Source organism: Pholis gunnellus (genome assembly GCF_910591455.1).
Source record: "Pholis gunnellus genome assembly, chromosome: 14".
Taxonomy (NCBI): Eukaryota; Metazoa; Chordata; class Actinopteri; order Perciformes; family Pholidae; genus Pholis; species Pholis gunnellus.
This window is the reverse complement of record NC_136541.1, coordinates 17,789,415-17,806,465: the sequence shown is the minus strand read 5'-3', so window position 1 is coordinate 17,806,465 and position 17,051 is coordinate 17,789,415. Positions and strand designations below refer to the sequence as shown.

The following is a 17,051-nucleotide window of genomic DNA, read 5'->3' as shown; positions in this document are numbered from 1 at the left end:
GAAAATAGGAGTCTTTTAAAAAGTAGAGAAATAGATTTTATAGTATTCATATCACAGCTGTCATTTCCAAGATGAGCATGAAGCAGTGAGACAGTCTAAGGTAATGGTTACCTATGACACTCAACATCGGCTTGTAATGAGCTTTGAACTGCTTGTAAGAGCCTTAAGAATAACACGAGAACTGCCAAAGAACATCATGATTTTGCATTTCCCTTTATTAAATATAAAATTACACTGAAAAAAAAAAAAAAGAGTCTTCAGAAAATGTATTGTTTTATTTTGGCTCAATATAAGAAGTAGTTTGGTAAAAACTACTTCTTATTTTTAAAATAAAAGTCAAAGGTGACAATTGGATGTCAGTAACTACAATATATCCTTGTATAAGTATACAAAAAGGTAACTAAAACAAAGGCATAACAATTTGAGAAAGGCACATTACAAAACCACCTTCAATGTGTTTGTTCCTCTGCCTTATTCTGGCACGTTAGGAGACCTGCAGCTTATCTGCAAATGTGTAAAGATGTGTCAACAGATAGCGAGGTAAATCAAAGTTGCTGTATAACAGCCCTGTCAATTATCCACTCGCGATCATGCCTCATTTTATTCCCTGCATGCACCTCTCTGCTCTCTGTGTCGGCAAGAGCTCACCTGTCATCTGCACTGTCCCCATGTGGAGGGACATTTCGAGACATGGCAGGAAGAAGACCTTCAGCTGTATTTGTGCTTCACATTGCTCACCTCTTATGTGGGATTGCCCTTTGCTTGGTGAGGAATTGGTTTATGTATGATAATAGGACATTTAATTTGAATACATTTGCAAATCAATAACAGTTGAATTCTCCTTTGTTTAGCCCACAGCAAAAGTGTTAGGTATGTGATTTCTTCTTCAAACACAACACAGACTACGCTTAATATTGACAGTTTCTTTTGAAGTTTCCTCACATTTGTTTTTATATCCATTCACACAGACTATGATGTGGACGGAGGACGGGACCGGGACATTTTCGACATCAATGAAGGTATGCAGACATTTCTCATCCTCATGTCTCCAGATTATTGGTCAGTGGTCACCATTGTAAACCGCTTTCCCCTGTGCTTGGTCTACCTAGAGGCCGGGCTGAATCTTGTAGAGGGGGACATTGTGCTTGATGAGGTATGTTATTGAACTGCTCTTGATATTCCCCCCTGCACAATTGCATTTTCTGGAATAAAAGCTCAACCTTGACCCGTCGTTCCTGTCTTTTAATGACCGCCTCAGAGGCAGACTCGTAATTCCATAATCGGGGATGAGTACAGGTGGCCAAAGACGATCCCGTACTACATGGAAGATGACTTAGGTACGAGTGCCCGCCACAGCCTGGGTTTGGAAAACGTTTCTACTTACACATTCATGTTTTTTTTTTAGGAATATGGACGGATTTATACAATATATTCACCGAAAATAATCTCGTGGTAAGCATTGGTGGAAAGTTACCAAGTACAACAAGTACTGTTTAAAAGTACCCAACACTACATAAAGCAGTTATATTATATTAAAGTACGCTTACATGTTAATGCATCGATGGTGATAATAATAATGATCCAGTTATAGAATGGTATAGCACTGACATTTATGCATAATGATACTTAAATACTATGAGTACAATTTGTTACTAATACTTTTCTGCTTTTACTTAAGTACAAATGTTGAACGCAGGACTGGCCATTGAGTATTATTTTCTTTTGTGCAATTACAAGTGACCTCAAACATGAGTCACTATGTAGGGTAATATACTGTAAACACATTACAATATACAGTAAATGTGTTCATTTATAGCCCATATAAGAAATAAAACGTGAAATATTTTCTTATTTGGTGTAATAATAATGCTTTCTTCTAATGTAACTTTCATCAAATATGCAAGCTCAGTTTTTAGTAAGACCAATATTTAAAGCAATTATTATTATTGTGTTTACGCACACAGCAGTGAAGTCAGAGGGACCTCAAACAGTGAGGGAGAAAAGCCAATGATTAAACAAGCAGAAACATAAAAACATAGTTTTGTAACTTTTCCATCTTGCATTTCATGTCAGTAGAGAACTCAGGTTGGACATGTGCACCACTGGGTGCATACTGCATATTTGATGTTCAGTTATTTACAATTCATGCAGTGAGTCAGACACTTGATCCCTATGGGAGAAATCTTGAACGTTAACAGCTATAAATATTTGAACAGAGGCCAATTTTTAATATATCGCGGTTCATCTTGAAGGGGATTCAGAAGACGCATTTCATCTTCTTGAACAGAATTGATTTATCGTCTTCTCTGCAGAGATCAATGCAAAAGGTGTGATTCTGAAGGCCTTCGAGCAGTACCGGCTCAAGACATGCATTGACTTCAAACCTTGGAGCGGAGAAGCAAACTACATTTCCATCTTTAAAGGGGGCGGGTACGGCAAAAGGAACTTCTATGGTCTTCAGATGGCATGACGAGCTTCAATTCTTATATAGAGAGTGTATTTTATAATTACAACAAAAGTCCTCAATGTGATATTCATGAAAGCTTTTCCTCCCAAAAGCTGCTTCTCCTCTGTGGGAAACCGGAAAGTTGGGAAGCAGAGATTGTCGATAGGAAGCAACTGTGACCGCATCGCCACCATCGAACACGAGTTCCTTCATGCTCTGGGTTTCTGGCATGAACAGTCCAGGGCGGACCGCGACGACTACGTTAATATCATGTGGGACCGCATCTCAGCGGGTAATGAACCTGACCTACATTATAATCAATTTAAAACACCGCCCATTCATGCACCCACATGTCATTCAAGCATTTATGACATTGCCTACTTCACGGCTTCTGTTAGCATCGACGTGATTATACGACGGAGAGTAAAGTAGCTTTTATAAATGACATTTATGCAAGTTTTGCACAGCATGTGAAAGTCAAATCACTTCAGTTCACTTAATGTTTGCTGGAGGTTAGTTATGCAGCAGGAGACTTATTGCCCGTGTGATAAGCATGTGTGAAGATAAGATAAGCAAAGAACATTATCGTCCCATTGAAGGATATCACATTTGGCATCTTAGCTGCTTTGACCTACGCTCTTCAAATTAATAAATCAAATCAATATGATTTTAAAGTCTGTCATTGAAGTGCAGTGCTCTTTGATATGTCCGCTATCTTGTTGTCAAGTCTTTAAACACTTGTCAGCTATTTGGATCACTATTAAAAGTTGCTTATCCAAACAATCATCACTCATAACCCACCCCCACATTTGGAGGATGGAATAGGACGTTGTGATAGTGAATTCAGCTGCACTGACACCTTTGATCTACAGGTAAAGAACACAACTTTAACACCTACGACGACACCACCTCCAGCTCTTTGGGCGTGCCCTACGACTACGGCTCCATGATGCACTACAGTAAAAATGCCTTCCGCAACGGCACTGAGCCCACCATCGTCACCAAGATCCCTGCTTTCAGTGAGGTCATTGGCCAGCGCATGGAGTTCAGTGACAGTGACCTGCTCAAGCTGCACCGCCTCTACAACTGCAGTAAGAGACAACAACCAACACCGGAGTTGGGTTTCGTTATCTGCAAAACGGCCGTTGTGTCAGCGTGTACCACCATTGTTGTTACTAATATTGATATCAGCTGTCAATTAGATGGTTTATCTCCTGAATTCTTTCCACATGGAAATGTGTGGATAAGCAAAACACTGTTCTTAGTGCGTCGTCAATCAGTTTATAGGAGTTCAAAGTCCCACACCTATGCATGTTTATGAAATGTCTTCCAGCCCAGGGCGCCACGTTCCTGGACTCGTGTGACTTTGAACGTGAGAACATCTGCGGTATGACCCAGGGACAAGGGGACACGGCAGACTGGCTCAGGGTTGCCAAAGCTGACGGAGGGCCCAACACTGACTACTCCAACATGGGCAAATGCACCGGTGAGACTTTTCCTGCATGAATATACAACATGAGACATGGTGCAAAGATGCACAGCTCAGCATCAAAAGGATTCGTTTGACTTGGACAGTTTAAAACAAGGACTGTGGATTCCGTCCCCCATCTCTTACATTAAATACGCATTAGGAGGGGATCTCTTCACAGACAGTAAGGACAGAAGGATCGACGACAGCAACCGGAAACTGTTTCTACTGTTTTTACGATAGACTTGTAAAATGTGAACCTGCCGCCTTTGTAACCATCTCTCTTATCGTCCAGTGAGCATTCAAATGGTGCTTAAGTATTGACAATATTAATCAAGTGAAATTCTGATCTTCAGGCTCAGGGTATTTCATGCACTTCAGCACGGGCACAGCCAACACCGGGGATACCGCTCTGCTGGAGAGCAGGCTCCTTTACCCCAAAAGAGGATACCAGTGTCTGCAGTTCTTCTACTACAACAGCGCCGGCCCCAGCGACTCATTGAAGATCCACGTCAGAGAATATGACAACGCTGACCCCAATGGAAGACTGCGCCTAATAAAGATCATAGACGGTGACTATTATTAAGTTCTTACAACTGTTCAAAATCTAATGTAACGGCTTTGCTGGTGAAATCTTGCCATGGTGAACTTGCTGTTCAAATAACGTCCACGTTTTTCAACAGGATCCCCTCAGGAGCAGTGGCAGCTGCACCACGTGAGTCTAGACGTCAAAACGAAATTCCGCGTAGCTTTTCAGGGGACAAAAGAGGGTTCTGGGCCCTTGACAGGCGGACTGTCACTGGATGACATCAACCTTTCTGAGACCACCTGCCCGGAGTTTACATGGCGCGTGGAAAACTTCACTGGCGTTATAGAAACCAGCACAACAAACACGTCCATCTTCAGCCCCCCGTTCACCTCTAAGGAGGGTTACACCTTCCAAATGGAGCTGTACCCCGGCGGTAAGGCGGGCTACCCCGGTGAGTTGTCGGCCTATGCTCATCTGGTGGCCCGGGCAGGGGACATCGGACAGCAATGGCCGTGCCCCTGGAAACAGATAACCATGATGCTGATGGACCAACACCCACACATCCAAAAGCGCATGTCCAACCAGCGCAGTGTCACCACTGACCCCAACATGAAGGCAACAGGTGCAGCTACTTTCAACCGTCGAAAAGATTCACATTGATTATTCTTTACGCTTAAACAATCTTGACAACGCTATATCTATACACTCTTTCAACATCCTTCAGGCTCAGACAGTTATTTCTGGGACGACCCTCGCAAGGTGGGCGTTGAGGTCCCGCATGCAGATGGGTCCACGTATTTCCGAGGGCCCGGCGCCGGCACTGCCGTGTATCTCACCCACCTCAGAGCCAAGAGCAGGGATTTCATAAAGGGAGGAGACGCCATCTTCCTCCTCACCATGGAGGGTAAAAAAACACAGATTACAGTACAAACTCAACAGAATTCAACATGAAGTGTGTGCAAAGACATTAGGCAAGAAATGTATTGCCATTTATGTTCGAATTTCCTTTTGTGAAACTACATCTATCCTGTTCTACATTACATCAATTATTTGTTCATTAGTACGCTACATACTCATCCCTGGCACCTGTGCGAAATACCACATTTGTTAGATCACGTTTCGTCCAATTAACTTTCATTTGCTCTCCCTCTTCAGATGTGTCTCATCTGACAGTGACCCAGCCTCTGACTTCCACAACCCAGCAACCCACTACCCACCCACCTGTGCCCACTGTGCCCTCCGATGTCTGCCTCAATGTGCAATGTATGAACAACGGGGTCTGCGTGGTGGATGAGGGGAAGGCTGCTTGCAGGTGAGCGCTTTTTGGACCGCACCCACTAAACTGCAAATGAAACAATTGGCGAGCCTTAAAGTTACACTCGTGGGAGTTTGCTTACGAAGGCAAAGCTCTCGATTTACCAGTCCATCTCAGTCCTGTCCCTCACCTATGGCCGTGAGCTTTGGGGAGTTGACCGACAGAATGAGATCGCTGTTAGAAGCGGCCGATCTTCCTCTGTAGGGTAGCTGTGCTCAGCTAGGTTTGGTGAGACGCTCAAGACATCCGGAGGGAGCTCAGAGCTGCTGCTCCTTCGCCTCGATATGAGTCAGCGGAGGTGGTTTGGGCATCTGATCCGGATTCCTCCTGGACACCTCCCATTAGAGGTTTTCCGGGCACGTCAAACTGGTGAGAGGACCCGGGGAAAGACCCAGAACCTGCTGGAGAGGTTGCATATCTCTTCTGGCCCAGGAACACCTCGGGGTTCCCCAGGTAGAGCTGGAAGACGTTGCTGGGGAGAGGGACGTCTTTAATGCCCTGCCGAGCATGTTGGAACTATCTGATTTCATTATTTTTTATTTCTTATTTACCATCTCAATTTGTGTTTTAAGTGTGGTCAGTAAGCACAGCGCAAGCATCTAGCCATGTATGGTTCTGAAGCTTTATTAAATAAAAAAAGAAAACTCTATATATGGTCTGTATGAGTGCTGCAGGAATACCTTTAAGTCCAATTTCTCTCCCTCATCCTCTTGTTCTCTGCTCTCCAGGTGTGTGGTGGGTGATGACTGGTGGTACTATGGGAACAGCTGTCAGTACAAGGGCTCCATCATGGATAAAACCACCCTTGCACTCGCCTCTTCTCTGTCCGTACTGGGAGTAATGCTGGTGATTACAGCAGTCAGTGTCATCTGTTTGAAGAAGAAGTATAAGAAACGCAGTAACGCCAACAGTGTCGTCATGGAAAACATGAGCGTCACTCAGAAACCATAGTGGACGACCCTGAACTTTCCGATGACGACCTGGTGAACAGAAGAAAACCACAATAAAAAAAACTGACTTTAAGAACAAAACAAATCTTCTTTTTCAGTTGAGTGTTTATGATGAACATCTTTTAAAGCGGGCTTTGGTTTTAAAGATGAACTTTTAACTCCGGTGCTCCGCGGTGAAGCACTCTACAGTAGATCTTACCATTTGAAGAGATTGCCTCCTTCTGGTCAATCAATGTAAACACACAAGAGCAAACTAAGAATATCGATGTAAATAAAATATTTTGAAATGCTGAAGTCCGATACAAATGTTTTCACACTAAACATACATTCATCATTCAAAAAACAAATTGAAACCGCATGACTTATATTCACAAATTTAAAATTTATTATACCAAAGACAGGAACATCTGTGTTGTCTCTTTTCCATGTGGATATATTTGTTTGTATTACTGAACTTGACACAGTCATGCCGGTGATAACAGTTACTGTAGGAGGGAGGTGGGACTAATAGTATGCGTGAGTGTCCGTGTATGTGTGCTTTGTGTGTGTGTGTGTGTGTGTGCGTGCATGCAAAGTGTGCATGCAAAGATCTGTCTATTAGTGTTCATTAGACAGTGATGACTACAGGACATCACAATCAAACAAAGTGGAGCAAACCATGGCAACTTTGTGTAGGTATATTGCATGGAATGTTGGGGTTTCCGACCTGTAATTGCACAAATACATTTCTACGTGTGTGTATGTGTATGTGTGTGTGTGTGTGTGTGTGTGTGTGTGTGTGTAGTATTTGTGGGTCAACGTTGTAAGATAAAGGGGGTGGGGGGTGTGACACCTCCATAACAGCAAACTCTTGGTGAACCTCACGTCCTCCCCACCACTAAAACCTTCACCGACATACAGGTACGTAGTTCCTTTAAAAGCATCAGTATACAATATTTCTCTTATTTACAATCATTGGAAAAAAAAAAAAAGAAAAAAAAAAATCACCTTTTCTCTCAGAGAAGATTAGTAAAAGTGACTGAGTCACCATAAAGAGTATGCAACTCCTAGGAGTTAGTATTTAAAATTTCTACAAAAAATTTCTATGCCGTTTTACAGGCCAAGAGCCATGATTTACTGAAGAAATACAGTATTTTAAGTGCCCTATCTAAAACAGTTAAGTGTGGTATTACTGGTGTACCATTCGACATAGGTCACTGATAATAAAAAGATTATGAGTCTCTGTTTTAAAAAGTTCTTTCAGCAACTTCACTGCTTTCACATTAAAAGATATGGTAAGTTCTTACAAAACAAACAAACAAACCATGGAATTCTTATCCATATTAACAAGTGTTGTGGCGAGCTAATGCTATTGCAAAGAGACTAGTGTTGATTACATACTCAGCTGGTTGTGTCTAATGTAAAAACAAGGTTTCACAGTCAGTGAGAAGGGCTCAACCATGGACACCAGGAGCTGCGTCCACAGGCTGCTCAAGAGGGTTGAGTATCATTAAAGGGCTCATTTGCTTGTTTTATTCTATGAGTTGCTTGGGCAAAAAATGAGTGGATCACGTTACAGTGCATGGTTCTTCAATGATGAGGCTGCGTAGAGCGAGGAAGGCTGTTTAGAAAAAGTATGACCCAACTTTCTTCAAGTGCATTGAACAGCCTCTTAAGTAAAACTCATTTCTTTGTGTCCATATACGGAAAATCAAACTGGTTAGGTCGATGGTACAGTAGGCTTCAGTGCATGCTGCAGCTGGGAGGGAGATGAGGCTGTAGGTGGTGGTGGTGGTGGTGGTGGTGGTGTTCAGAGAGGGGTGTCGTAGTAGTCTGTGGGCTGATCGGTCCCAGGCGGCTTCTGCTGTTTCTGCTGATGCTGCTTCATTATTTCCTTCACCTCCTCCTCCAGCTCCGGCGGGATGATGAACTGGTCGTCTGGGTCGGGCTGGGCTGGAGCCGTGAAGTAGCCCCCGGACTTCTTGGAGGGGGCGTCAGCAGCCACCTCAATCAGGTTGTGACTCCTTTCCTGGCGTGCCACCGACCCATTGATCCTCCTCTTGCCCGCCAACTTCCCCCCATCCCCACCTCCTGCTCCGACTGCCTGCCAAGACTCATCTCTCTCCAGCCCGTTCTCCCCCTCGCCGGGGCTCATGTCGATCGCTTCCTCCAGGGGCTCTGGGGTGCACGGCGGCGGAGGAGGCGGGGGGAGAGTCAGCATGGTTCGCTCCTGGCTGGAAGATGAGGGTAATGATGTTTGGGGTGACGAGGAGGAGGAGGAGGAGGACTCCACTTTGAGGCAGTGGACGTCCGCCTCTACTTCCACGCGGCTGCCGTTAGAGAAAACCCCGGCGATGGGCTCCTCGTCCTCGCTGTCCAGCCCGTTGTCGGACAGCGCGCTGGAGAAGGTGGCACTGGACAGCTGCCTCTGGAAGGAGCCGGCCAAGCAGGCAGGATGGAGGGCACAGCAGCTGCGGGCAGAGGGCAACTCTGAGCCTGGGAACAGGTACTGGCAGGGCTGGGCGGCTGTGTGCGCCTGCTGGTGCTGCAGGGACAGCGAGTGGGGCTGCTGGTGCAGGTGGAGGTGCGGATGGTGGGGCTGCTCGTGCAGCAGCACCAGGGAGCTCTGCGGTGGCTCGTCGGATGAGGCGGTGGAGCCCACCTCGCTGCTCATCTCGCTGGTGCTGATCTCGCTGCTGATTTCGCTGCAGGAGGAAGGCGGCACAGGCAGGGAGCCGTCCGAGGGCCGCTCCTTGATGCCGGAGGACGACGGGGGATAGGGGCCCAAGCCGGGGCTGGGAGGTGGCTGGGGAGCCTCCGAGCAGCAGCAGGAGCAGCAGTCTTCGCTCACACTGAGCTGCACCACGACAGCGCAGAGGCTGTCTGTGCAGCCGTAGCCCTGCGCCAGCGTGCACAGCTTCTTAGCGGCCGCCAGGCCATCGGGGACGTTTCGTATTGCCTCCACAGCCTCGGTGGGAGACACGGCATCCCACAGGCCCCGGCTACCCAAAATGAAGAACTCATCCTGGGGGGTGAGAGTGACCGTCTGCACGTAGGGACAAGGGATGACGGATGGGTAGAGGAAGGAGTAGCCCATAATCCGCGTAGAATCGGTCACGCCATTCACCTTGTTGTCCTGTGGAATAGAGCATAAACATCAATACAGCGTTCATGTACCGCACATCTAAAATCACATTCACATCCATGTACTCAACACTGAGTACTTCAGAGTACTTGAGGATGTTTTCAAGGATCTCTACCTCGGTGATGATAGCCCTGTGCTGCCTGATCCTGCGGTATTCCTCCTCGAGTCCCACGTTTTGAAGCAGCGACAGCGATAGCGGCTTTCCATCGCGGCACAGGATGGCCTTGCACTTGCCCACGTTAGCAGCTGTGAGGGTGAAGCAGCCACCGGGGTCGGTGGGGTCGTGGCGAATGTGGCACAGAGCCGCCGAGCCTCCCAGTTTCTGGCCCGCAGTTCCCAGTTTCCTGTGGTGGCAAAGAAACAAGGGGACAGAGTGAATATTTAAAATCGAAATCAATTCATCGAGCAGATTGTTGTTTGAACTAGAGACTCGCCCTGTGTTTGTACCAAAACAGGGCGGCTGGTAATAAAAAAAGAAGCCTGTTGTCATGTACCTTTGCATGACGAGGAAAGTGTTGGTCATGTAGTCCTCTTCGCTCTTGGTCTTGTGTAGCTCCTCCGCCAGCACGTCGTTCATCGTGCACTGCAACAAGTAGGGCACCTCCACGTTCCTGTCCCCATCAAACACACCGTACAGAGCCTCACGACTCCCGCAGAAGCTGTTCACTGAGAGAGCGGCAACACACAGCCTGGAGAGGGAAACAGAGGACGGCCGTAACGTCATCCGCTTTGTGATTAAACAACGAGAGCTTGAAAACTCCTCTCGTCCTTCACATGCTGATCACTCTACCCCACTCATTGATAACCATGGAAACAATGCCTTCTCTGATTCCCTTGACTGTACACAGCAGGGCCCTACGTCATCAAAGCAGAAGTGCCTTTTGATCACCGCGGATCCGGAAAAATGTGGAAACAATATGCGCAGTTGCTTGAAACTCATTGTTCACATCACACGTGTTGGATTTAGCCCATGCGGAGATGTTTGGCACGTGAGTGGACATGATTCATGTTTTCAATAAGCGCTGCTTCAATATTTCCTTCATATGAGTCATCTGGCTTTAACAATGCGCATTCTCAAGAGGTTTGGATTAGTGATGCTTCACTGGATGAGTGTGATGATGGTGGCGTTTTCTTTTTTTTTTTTTTTTTTCAGCATTGACTGAATTGAACTCACTTGTTCTTGACGCCTGAGGCCTCTGTGTACCCATGACTCCACACAGCAGGCCCACCAGATGCCTCGTTCGACGAAAAGGTTGGAGGCGGATCAATACGGAAGCAGCGGATATTACTGAAAAACAACAAAATATGAAATAGATGACATTCACTGTAAAGATACATGCGCTACTGACATTCAGGGTATTTATATATGGTGGACTCTATCATAAAAAGATTAGTTTAGATAAGAAACTGGATCATCATAACAGCAAGTAGTGTAATAGAAAACCCAAAATACAAACAAATATTAACGCATGAGAAAAATAATAATACACTTGCAACTTGCAATATGTAGGTTTTAGTCACATTTGCAGATTTACAGAGAGCAACAGTGACGTACTTGAGCTGCTCGAGGGTCTTGTGGTCCAGGTTGAGACGAGGGTTTCCAGTCAGGTCCAGTTCCTGAAGCTTTGGCGGCAGATTCTCTGGTAGCGTGATCTCACTCAGCTCATTACAGCTCAGATCCACACACTGGCAACAGAGGAGAAAAGACACTCTCACACACACGCACGCACAGTTGGAGCTCGGGGTCTCGTGTACACGTACTGCACACGAAGACGAGCGGAGACGTTGTTGTGTATTACTGCGGTCTTACTTTCATCTCCATCAGCTGCATGACCTCAGGGAAGACCTCGATGGCATTGGAGTGGGCGATGAGTGTGTGCATCCGCCGGCAATTCATGATGGTGGTGGGCACAGTCTTCAGCATGTTTCCGCTCAGGTCCACCTCCTCCAGCTCCTCCAACTTGGCCATTTTACTGAAGAAAACAGGGAGAGCATGGGGTGAGTGGAGGATGTAAAACGAAGATTGATTGATTTGTTGAATAACACAAAATAAATCAAGAATGTATTTATTTATCAAGGAGAACTGGCCACATTCTATGGTTCCAGCATCCCACATGTGAAGATTTGCTGCCGAATCCATTCTATAAATCCTCGTAAATGTAATCTCTTTGGGTTCTAGAACTATTTTATAGTCTAAATAAATTCGAGGCTAAGTATCGGCCAATAATAAATCACCAACATATTGGTTGGCCAATAAGAAATGCCAAAGACACAGTAACCGATTCAATATGTAATCAACAGATTGATCAATAATGAAAGTAACCGTCAGTTCCAGCTTTAATACAAAATACAATGCGTGAGGAGAGAGAAGAGCAAATGGCTACATTTGAGTTCTTTACCTGGCCGGGAAGGTCTGGAGATGGTTGTAGGCCATGTGCAGAACACGCAGGTGTGTGTGGCCCGTCAGCAGGGGAACACACTTATCCGTCAGCCGGTTGTTGGTCAGGTAGAGTTCCTGCAGGATGCTGCGGCTCTCCTCCGACAGGCTGGATGGCGGCAGGTGCTCCAGCTTATTGGCTGACGCATTTACGCACCGTAAGCTGAAAGTAAAAAGTTAAAGTACAGACTCATCCTTGTGCTCCTTCAGACAGGGATGTGAAAAATAGTTTCTCATTGTTTAATCGTCGGGGTGTATTATGTGATAGACAACAAATCCCTTCCCGCTGCTGATTAATGCTACCTGTCAGATTTGAGGAACAGGTTGCAGGGCAGCTCCACCAGTTGATTGTGCTGGATGTCCAAAACCTCCAGCAGAGGGCGCTCCACTCTTTCGGGAAGCTTCTGCAACTGGTTATGTCCTGCACTCAGCTTCCTCAGACTGTTGCTGCAAAACAACCTGCGGCAGGAAGAATACACAGATGGTCGGGTCAGCACTAGGACACGAAGGGATGAACATGTAGACCGAGAGTGGCTCATAGATGCGTAGATACGTCGCTGGACGAGAGGCCCGAAACAGTCGTAGCAATGAGGATAGTGCAGAGGGAGAGGACGGGGGCGAGGATGATGATGATGTGGAAACAGAAAATAGCAGCGCCTCTAGTGGAGCCTGCAGCTGAAATGAATCATCCTGACACTTATTGGGCAAAAAATAAATCTGCAGACAATGAGGGGACGAGAGGAGCAAAAATGAAAAAGAGAAAAGCAGAGGGAGGAGGGCTGACAAGAGCCGACGCGAAGAAGAGGAGGAAGTGAGCAGCATCTGACCTTCTAAAAGGCTATATAAAGAGGAAGAGAACGGACGGAGGTTATCGGTGTGATTTATGAGGCCCTATGGGGGGATAGATGACTGGCCGGCAAAAGGGCAGGGAGAATAATGCAGCACCGTACTCCATTTACAGGCTAACGGACACATTTGCTGAGAGACAGAGACTCACCGCGCCGGGAGCTCAGTGATGAGGTTGTGGCTCATGTCCAGAACTTCCAGTTTCTTAGCTTCACACAGCCAGTCTGGCAAGGACTCCATATGGTTCCTACAGGAGGAGACGGGTTGATGATGGTGAATAATGGGCCATTTGTAAAGCGAGATACCGAACATTGAATGTAATGTACTGTGATGCTGCATCTGTTTGAATTCCCAACTCTGCTCTAAAAAAAGAGAAAAGGCAGCAACTTCAGTTCTGGTTGAACATTGGTCTTTCTTCCCATATTTTGTACTATTTCAGATTTACTGTTTGGAGGTCAGTGAAGTCTCAGCTGTGTTGTGTTTCCGCCAAAAAAAATTACAACTCTCAAAAGGTCTCAAAAGGATTAAAAAAATAAAATCTATACAGCACTTGAACACGAAAGTACTCTCTCCGTCCCTTTCTTTTTGACCACAAGGTCAAGGCTGACAGTTTAAGAGTGAGACCTCTAACGTCAACGTCTCACCACACTTTCAAACATTAGTTGAACATCGTTAAAGCTAATATTTCTCTAAAATATTTTGCTGATTGACAGCATTTCTTTTTGTGTGTGTGTGGAATTGTTCTCACCTCGAGATGTCCATGTAACTGAGATTGGAGGGCACAGGACTGACATCCAGTTGCCGGAGCTCTGTGGGGAGAAATCCAAACACATTAACCTACAGCAAGGACAGACAGCGGCCCATTACAACAGCAGGTAGATGGAAAATGGAGGGGGAGGGGGGGGGGGGGGGGGGGGTGACAAGGTAGAGAGGAATGATGGAGAGAGACCGTGAGACTGCAGCACTGATGAGAAAAATGAGTGCATGTGGAGAGAAGAAAAGGGGTGAAATAAAGAGGAAGGAGTGACATCTGTGAGGGGAGATGCGAGATGGGAAGGGGGTCTGTCTTTTCTCAACCACGCGCGAAGTCTCGCGTGCCAAAACCCACCGTTGTTGGAGGCGTAGATGCCTTTGAGCAAGCAACCCTTGGCCTTGAGGGAGGCGATGCGGTTCCTCTCGCAGTGAAGCACCTCCAGTCGGGGGAAGACCGAGGCGTCCAGGTCCGTCAGCCGGTTGTCCCTCACGTCCAGCTGGGTTACGTGCCTCAGCAGGTCAGGCTCATCTGGCACCATGCTGGAGATCTTATTCAACCTGACAGAGGGAGCGGGCAAAGGCTCAGCACCGGTCGGATCAGGCTGAAGTGCACAGGCTGTGGCCTTTCTTACGAGCCAGGGGACACGCCTCAGGTGAAGGCTGATATATATCTTGTGCAGCAGCTTCTTGGCCTCTGTTTAGTCCTACGCTGTTCAGTGTCAAATACTGATGGAAGCTGTTTTTTGATTTAGTGTGCGTGTGTGTGTGTGTGAATGTGTGGATGTGTTGCACTTCTGTTCTGTCACCTTGTCATCATCTGTCACCATAATATGTCATATTATTTTAAACAGTTGATTATTTCACAATTTCTTGATGATATATTGTGTCTGTGTAAAATAACGTATCTATTTAATATCAAACACTAGAGGTCTCCATGTACTATTCCTCCTTACTTAGGAAACCAAAACAATGCCCACTGACTTGATAAGAGCATCAACTAGTGATTGATTATTTTCATTTTCGACTGATCCGTTGAGAATTTTTCTTAATTTACTCTCAAAATGCATAATTTCCTGAAAGCCCAAGACGACATCTTCAAATATCTGATTTTGTCCGATGAGAAAAGCAGCCAAATAAAGTAAATGAACATCTTTGGGTTTAGAATTGTTCTTACAAAAGAAAACAACTTTTTTATAAACGTCTTCTTTGACCCCAGGAACTTGTGTCAAGTTTTTAAACTTCTTTTCTTTTTTAAAAACATGTTATAGACCGAACGATTAATCAATAAATTGTATTTGTCAGCTGGAACAATAAACTCGTCGATTAATTGACCGATTGTTTCAGAACTTTTCTGGAAATAAAATCGACAGAAACACAAATCGCCGCAGCCCTCATCATCCTCATCAGAGGTACCAGGTGATCTTTGCCCAAGCAGGAATGCTGGAAAATGTATTGACTGACCTCTTTTAAGCAAAGAGGTGAAGTATTAACTCGGAAATAGTGCAAGTCACTGCAGCACTGTGCTTTTGCAGACAATGGGAAGAGACCCGATGGAGCCGCTAAAAGCAAATGATTTCCTGATTCCGTGCTGTTTGGCTGTCGGCTCGTGTTTTGGCTTCCTCATGCTGTTTGTGTTTCCATCATTAGTGGGATGAACATGTGTCGTTGAGTACATAGCTTTGGAAAAAAGCATGACTGGGGACTTTAAGTGATGCTTGTTCTTGAAAACAAGTAGTTCACCCATATAACCCAGAACATAATCATCCATTTTAATGACTATTTGTAACAATCCACCTAAACGGCCATACCTCAGATCGATGTGTTTGACCCGGAGCAGTCGGAAATTCTGCAGGGTGAGCGTGTCGAGGCTGTTTCCAGCCATGCACAGCTTCTCCACGGAGGCCAACTGCTCCAGCACCTGTGGCACGTGGTTGAACTGGTTGAAGGAAAGGCCCAAGTAGCTTAGCCTCTGGAGGGAGCCCAGCTCGATGGGCAGCTCATCTAGACTGTTGCCATCCAATACGAACGTCTGCAAACTAGAGAGAGAGAGAGAGAGAGAGGAACACGAGGTTTCAGCATTCGTAATCAGTACATCTGACGTCCAGCAGATGGCAGAAGCAGCATACACGCCGTACTGGACACTTCAGGAATTTACAGGCATACCAGATCATTCCTGCAGATTAACTTCTCGTCTAGCCCGGCTTCAACACACATACCGAGAATGTTCGACTCATAATGAGCTTTGAGTTTAAAGCACGTGTACTACCCATGAGTCAGTAGTGACCCAGCTACTACGAGACTCGTCCATGTATTCCCTATTGTCATGGTGGGGTAGATTCTGCCTAATAATGCATGAATTTAAGACCCAATTAGTTTGGAATATTTTCTCACATTTTTGCTGACACTCCTTTAAAGGGTGAGTAGACAGCTTTTTGCCACAGGCAGAGGGGAGCGATACTGGAGCCCGACCAACACTTCTAATGTTCGGAGCATTCCCAATAGAACAAACTGGTTTTCGGGCCAGTACTATCCGATTGGTACCATCCTCTTGGAAAAGGTTGGCATAGAAATAGAAATCTGTGATTATTTTCGAGGGACACGGTCCTCAAGAGAAATGTGAAAAGCGAAGGTGTGCAGCACCAACGAAGAAGGAGATGTTCAAAATTGGATTCTCCACAAAAGATTGCCAAATTAACAAGACAAATATATAAATGTGATGCTTTAAACTTGACTTGCATGAACTAGAAAAGACCGCAAACAGACCGGGGACAGGCCACGAAAGACAACATGTCCCGGGCAAAGCACCACAGATGATCCGTGCAAGTTGTGTTGTTGTTTGCTCACATGTCGAAACTAGTTAGGTGAACCACGGTGGTTGTTATGCCATCTACTTGTTGCTAGGTAACTCCCACATTTGGCTATGTGGTTGGTTGGTTTGTTGAAAAGATCCCAGCCCTGAGATAGCGTCGATGCAAGCAAGCACTAGCCCCAACTCAGCAGTAACGACCCGCTACAATAAGTGATAGGGTGGTATACAATGACCAACATCACAGGCCAACGGTAGGGAGAACAACCAATGTGTGAAGATATTGATGTCAATCTTGCAACATAAACACCATTGGTTGTCATCATAGTTAACATCCTGTATCCTCAGTCGCTTCCTCCTCTTACTCACTTGGTCAT

General features: G+C 45.8%; 2 protein-coding genes across 2 annotated transcripts in view; one reads left to right on the top strand and one right to left on the bottom strand.

Moving 5' to 3' along the window:
* Nucleotides 1-640: 640 nt before the first annotated feature.
* mep1bb (meprin A subunit beta b) lies at nucleotides 641-7,002 on the top strand. The gene is made up of 14 exons (XM_079172722.1): nucleotides 641-765; nucleotides 852-870; nucleotides 969-1,019; nucleotides 1,110-1,153; nucleotides 1,259-1,337; nucleotides 2,313-2,430; nucleotides 2,560-2,738; nucleotides 3,319-3,537; nucleotides 3,780-3,932; nucleotides 4,271-4,486; nucleotides 4,598-5,065; nucleotides 5,168-5,347; nucleotides 5,599-5,755; nucleotides 6,487-7,002. The coding sequence occupies exons 1-14, from the start codon at nucleotides 691-693 to the stop codon at nucleotides 6,707-6,709; spliced, it is 2,181 nt and encodes a 726-aa protein (XP_079028848.1). The 5' UTR covers nucleotides 641-690; the 3' UTR covers nucleotides 6,710-7,002.
* A 112-nt stretch (nucleotides 7,003-7,114) lies between these two features.
* Nucleotides 7,115-17,051, bottom strand: part of phlpp1 (PH domain and leucine rich repeat protein phosphatase 1) — a 43,335-nt gene continuing 33,398 nt past the window's right edge. The window contains exons 5-17 of the mRNA XM_079172719.1: nucleotides 17,044-17,051; nucleotides 15,677-15,904; nucleotides 14,224-14,426; nucleotides 13,864-13,924; nucleotides 13,267-13,362; nucleotides 12,573-12,728; nucleotides 12,232-12,432; nucleotides 11,643-11,805; nucleotides 11,388-11,518; nucleotides 11,007-11,120; nucleotides 10,327-10,521; nucleotides 9,948-10,176; nucleotides 7,115-9,823 (exon numbers count right to left, since the gene is read on the bottom strand). The exon at nucleotides 17,044-17,051 is cut by the window's right edge and continues 139 nt beyond it. Of these exons, the coding sequence (XP_079028845.1) occupies nucleotides 8,498-9,823; nucleotides 9,948-10,176; nucleotides 10,327-10,521; nucleotides 11,007-11,120; nucleotides 11,388-11,518; nucleotides 11,643-11,805; nucleotides 12,232-12,432; nucleotides 12,573-12,728; nucleotides 13,267-13,362; nucleotides 13,864-13,924; nucleotides 14,224-14,426; nucleotides 15,677-15,904; nucleotides 17,044-17,051 (3,111 nt within the window). The 3' untranslated portion in view covers nucleotides 7,115-8,497. The remainder of the gene's footprint in view (nucleotides 9,824-9,947; nucleotides 10,177-10,326; nucleotides 10,522-11,006; nucleotides 11,121-11,387; nucleotides 11,519-11,642; nucleotides 11,806-12,231; nucleotides 12,433-12,572; nucleotides 12,729-13,266; nucleotides 13,363-13,863; nucleotides 13,925-14,223; nucleotides 14,427-15,676; nucleotides 15,905-17,043) is intronic.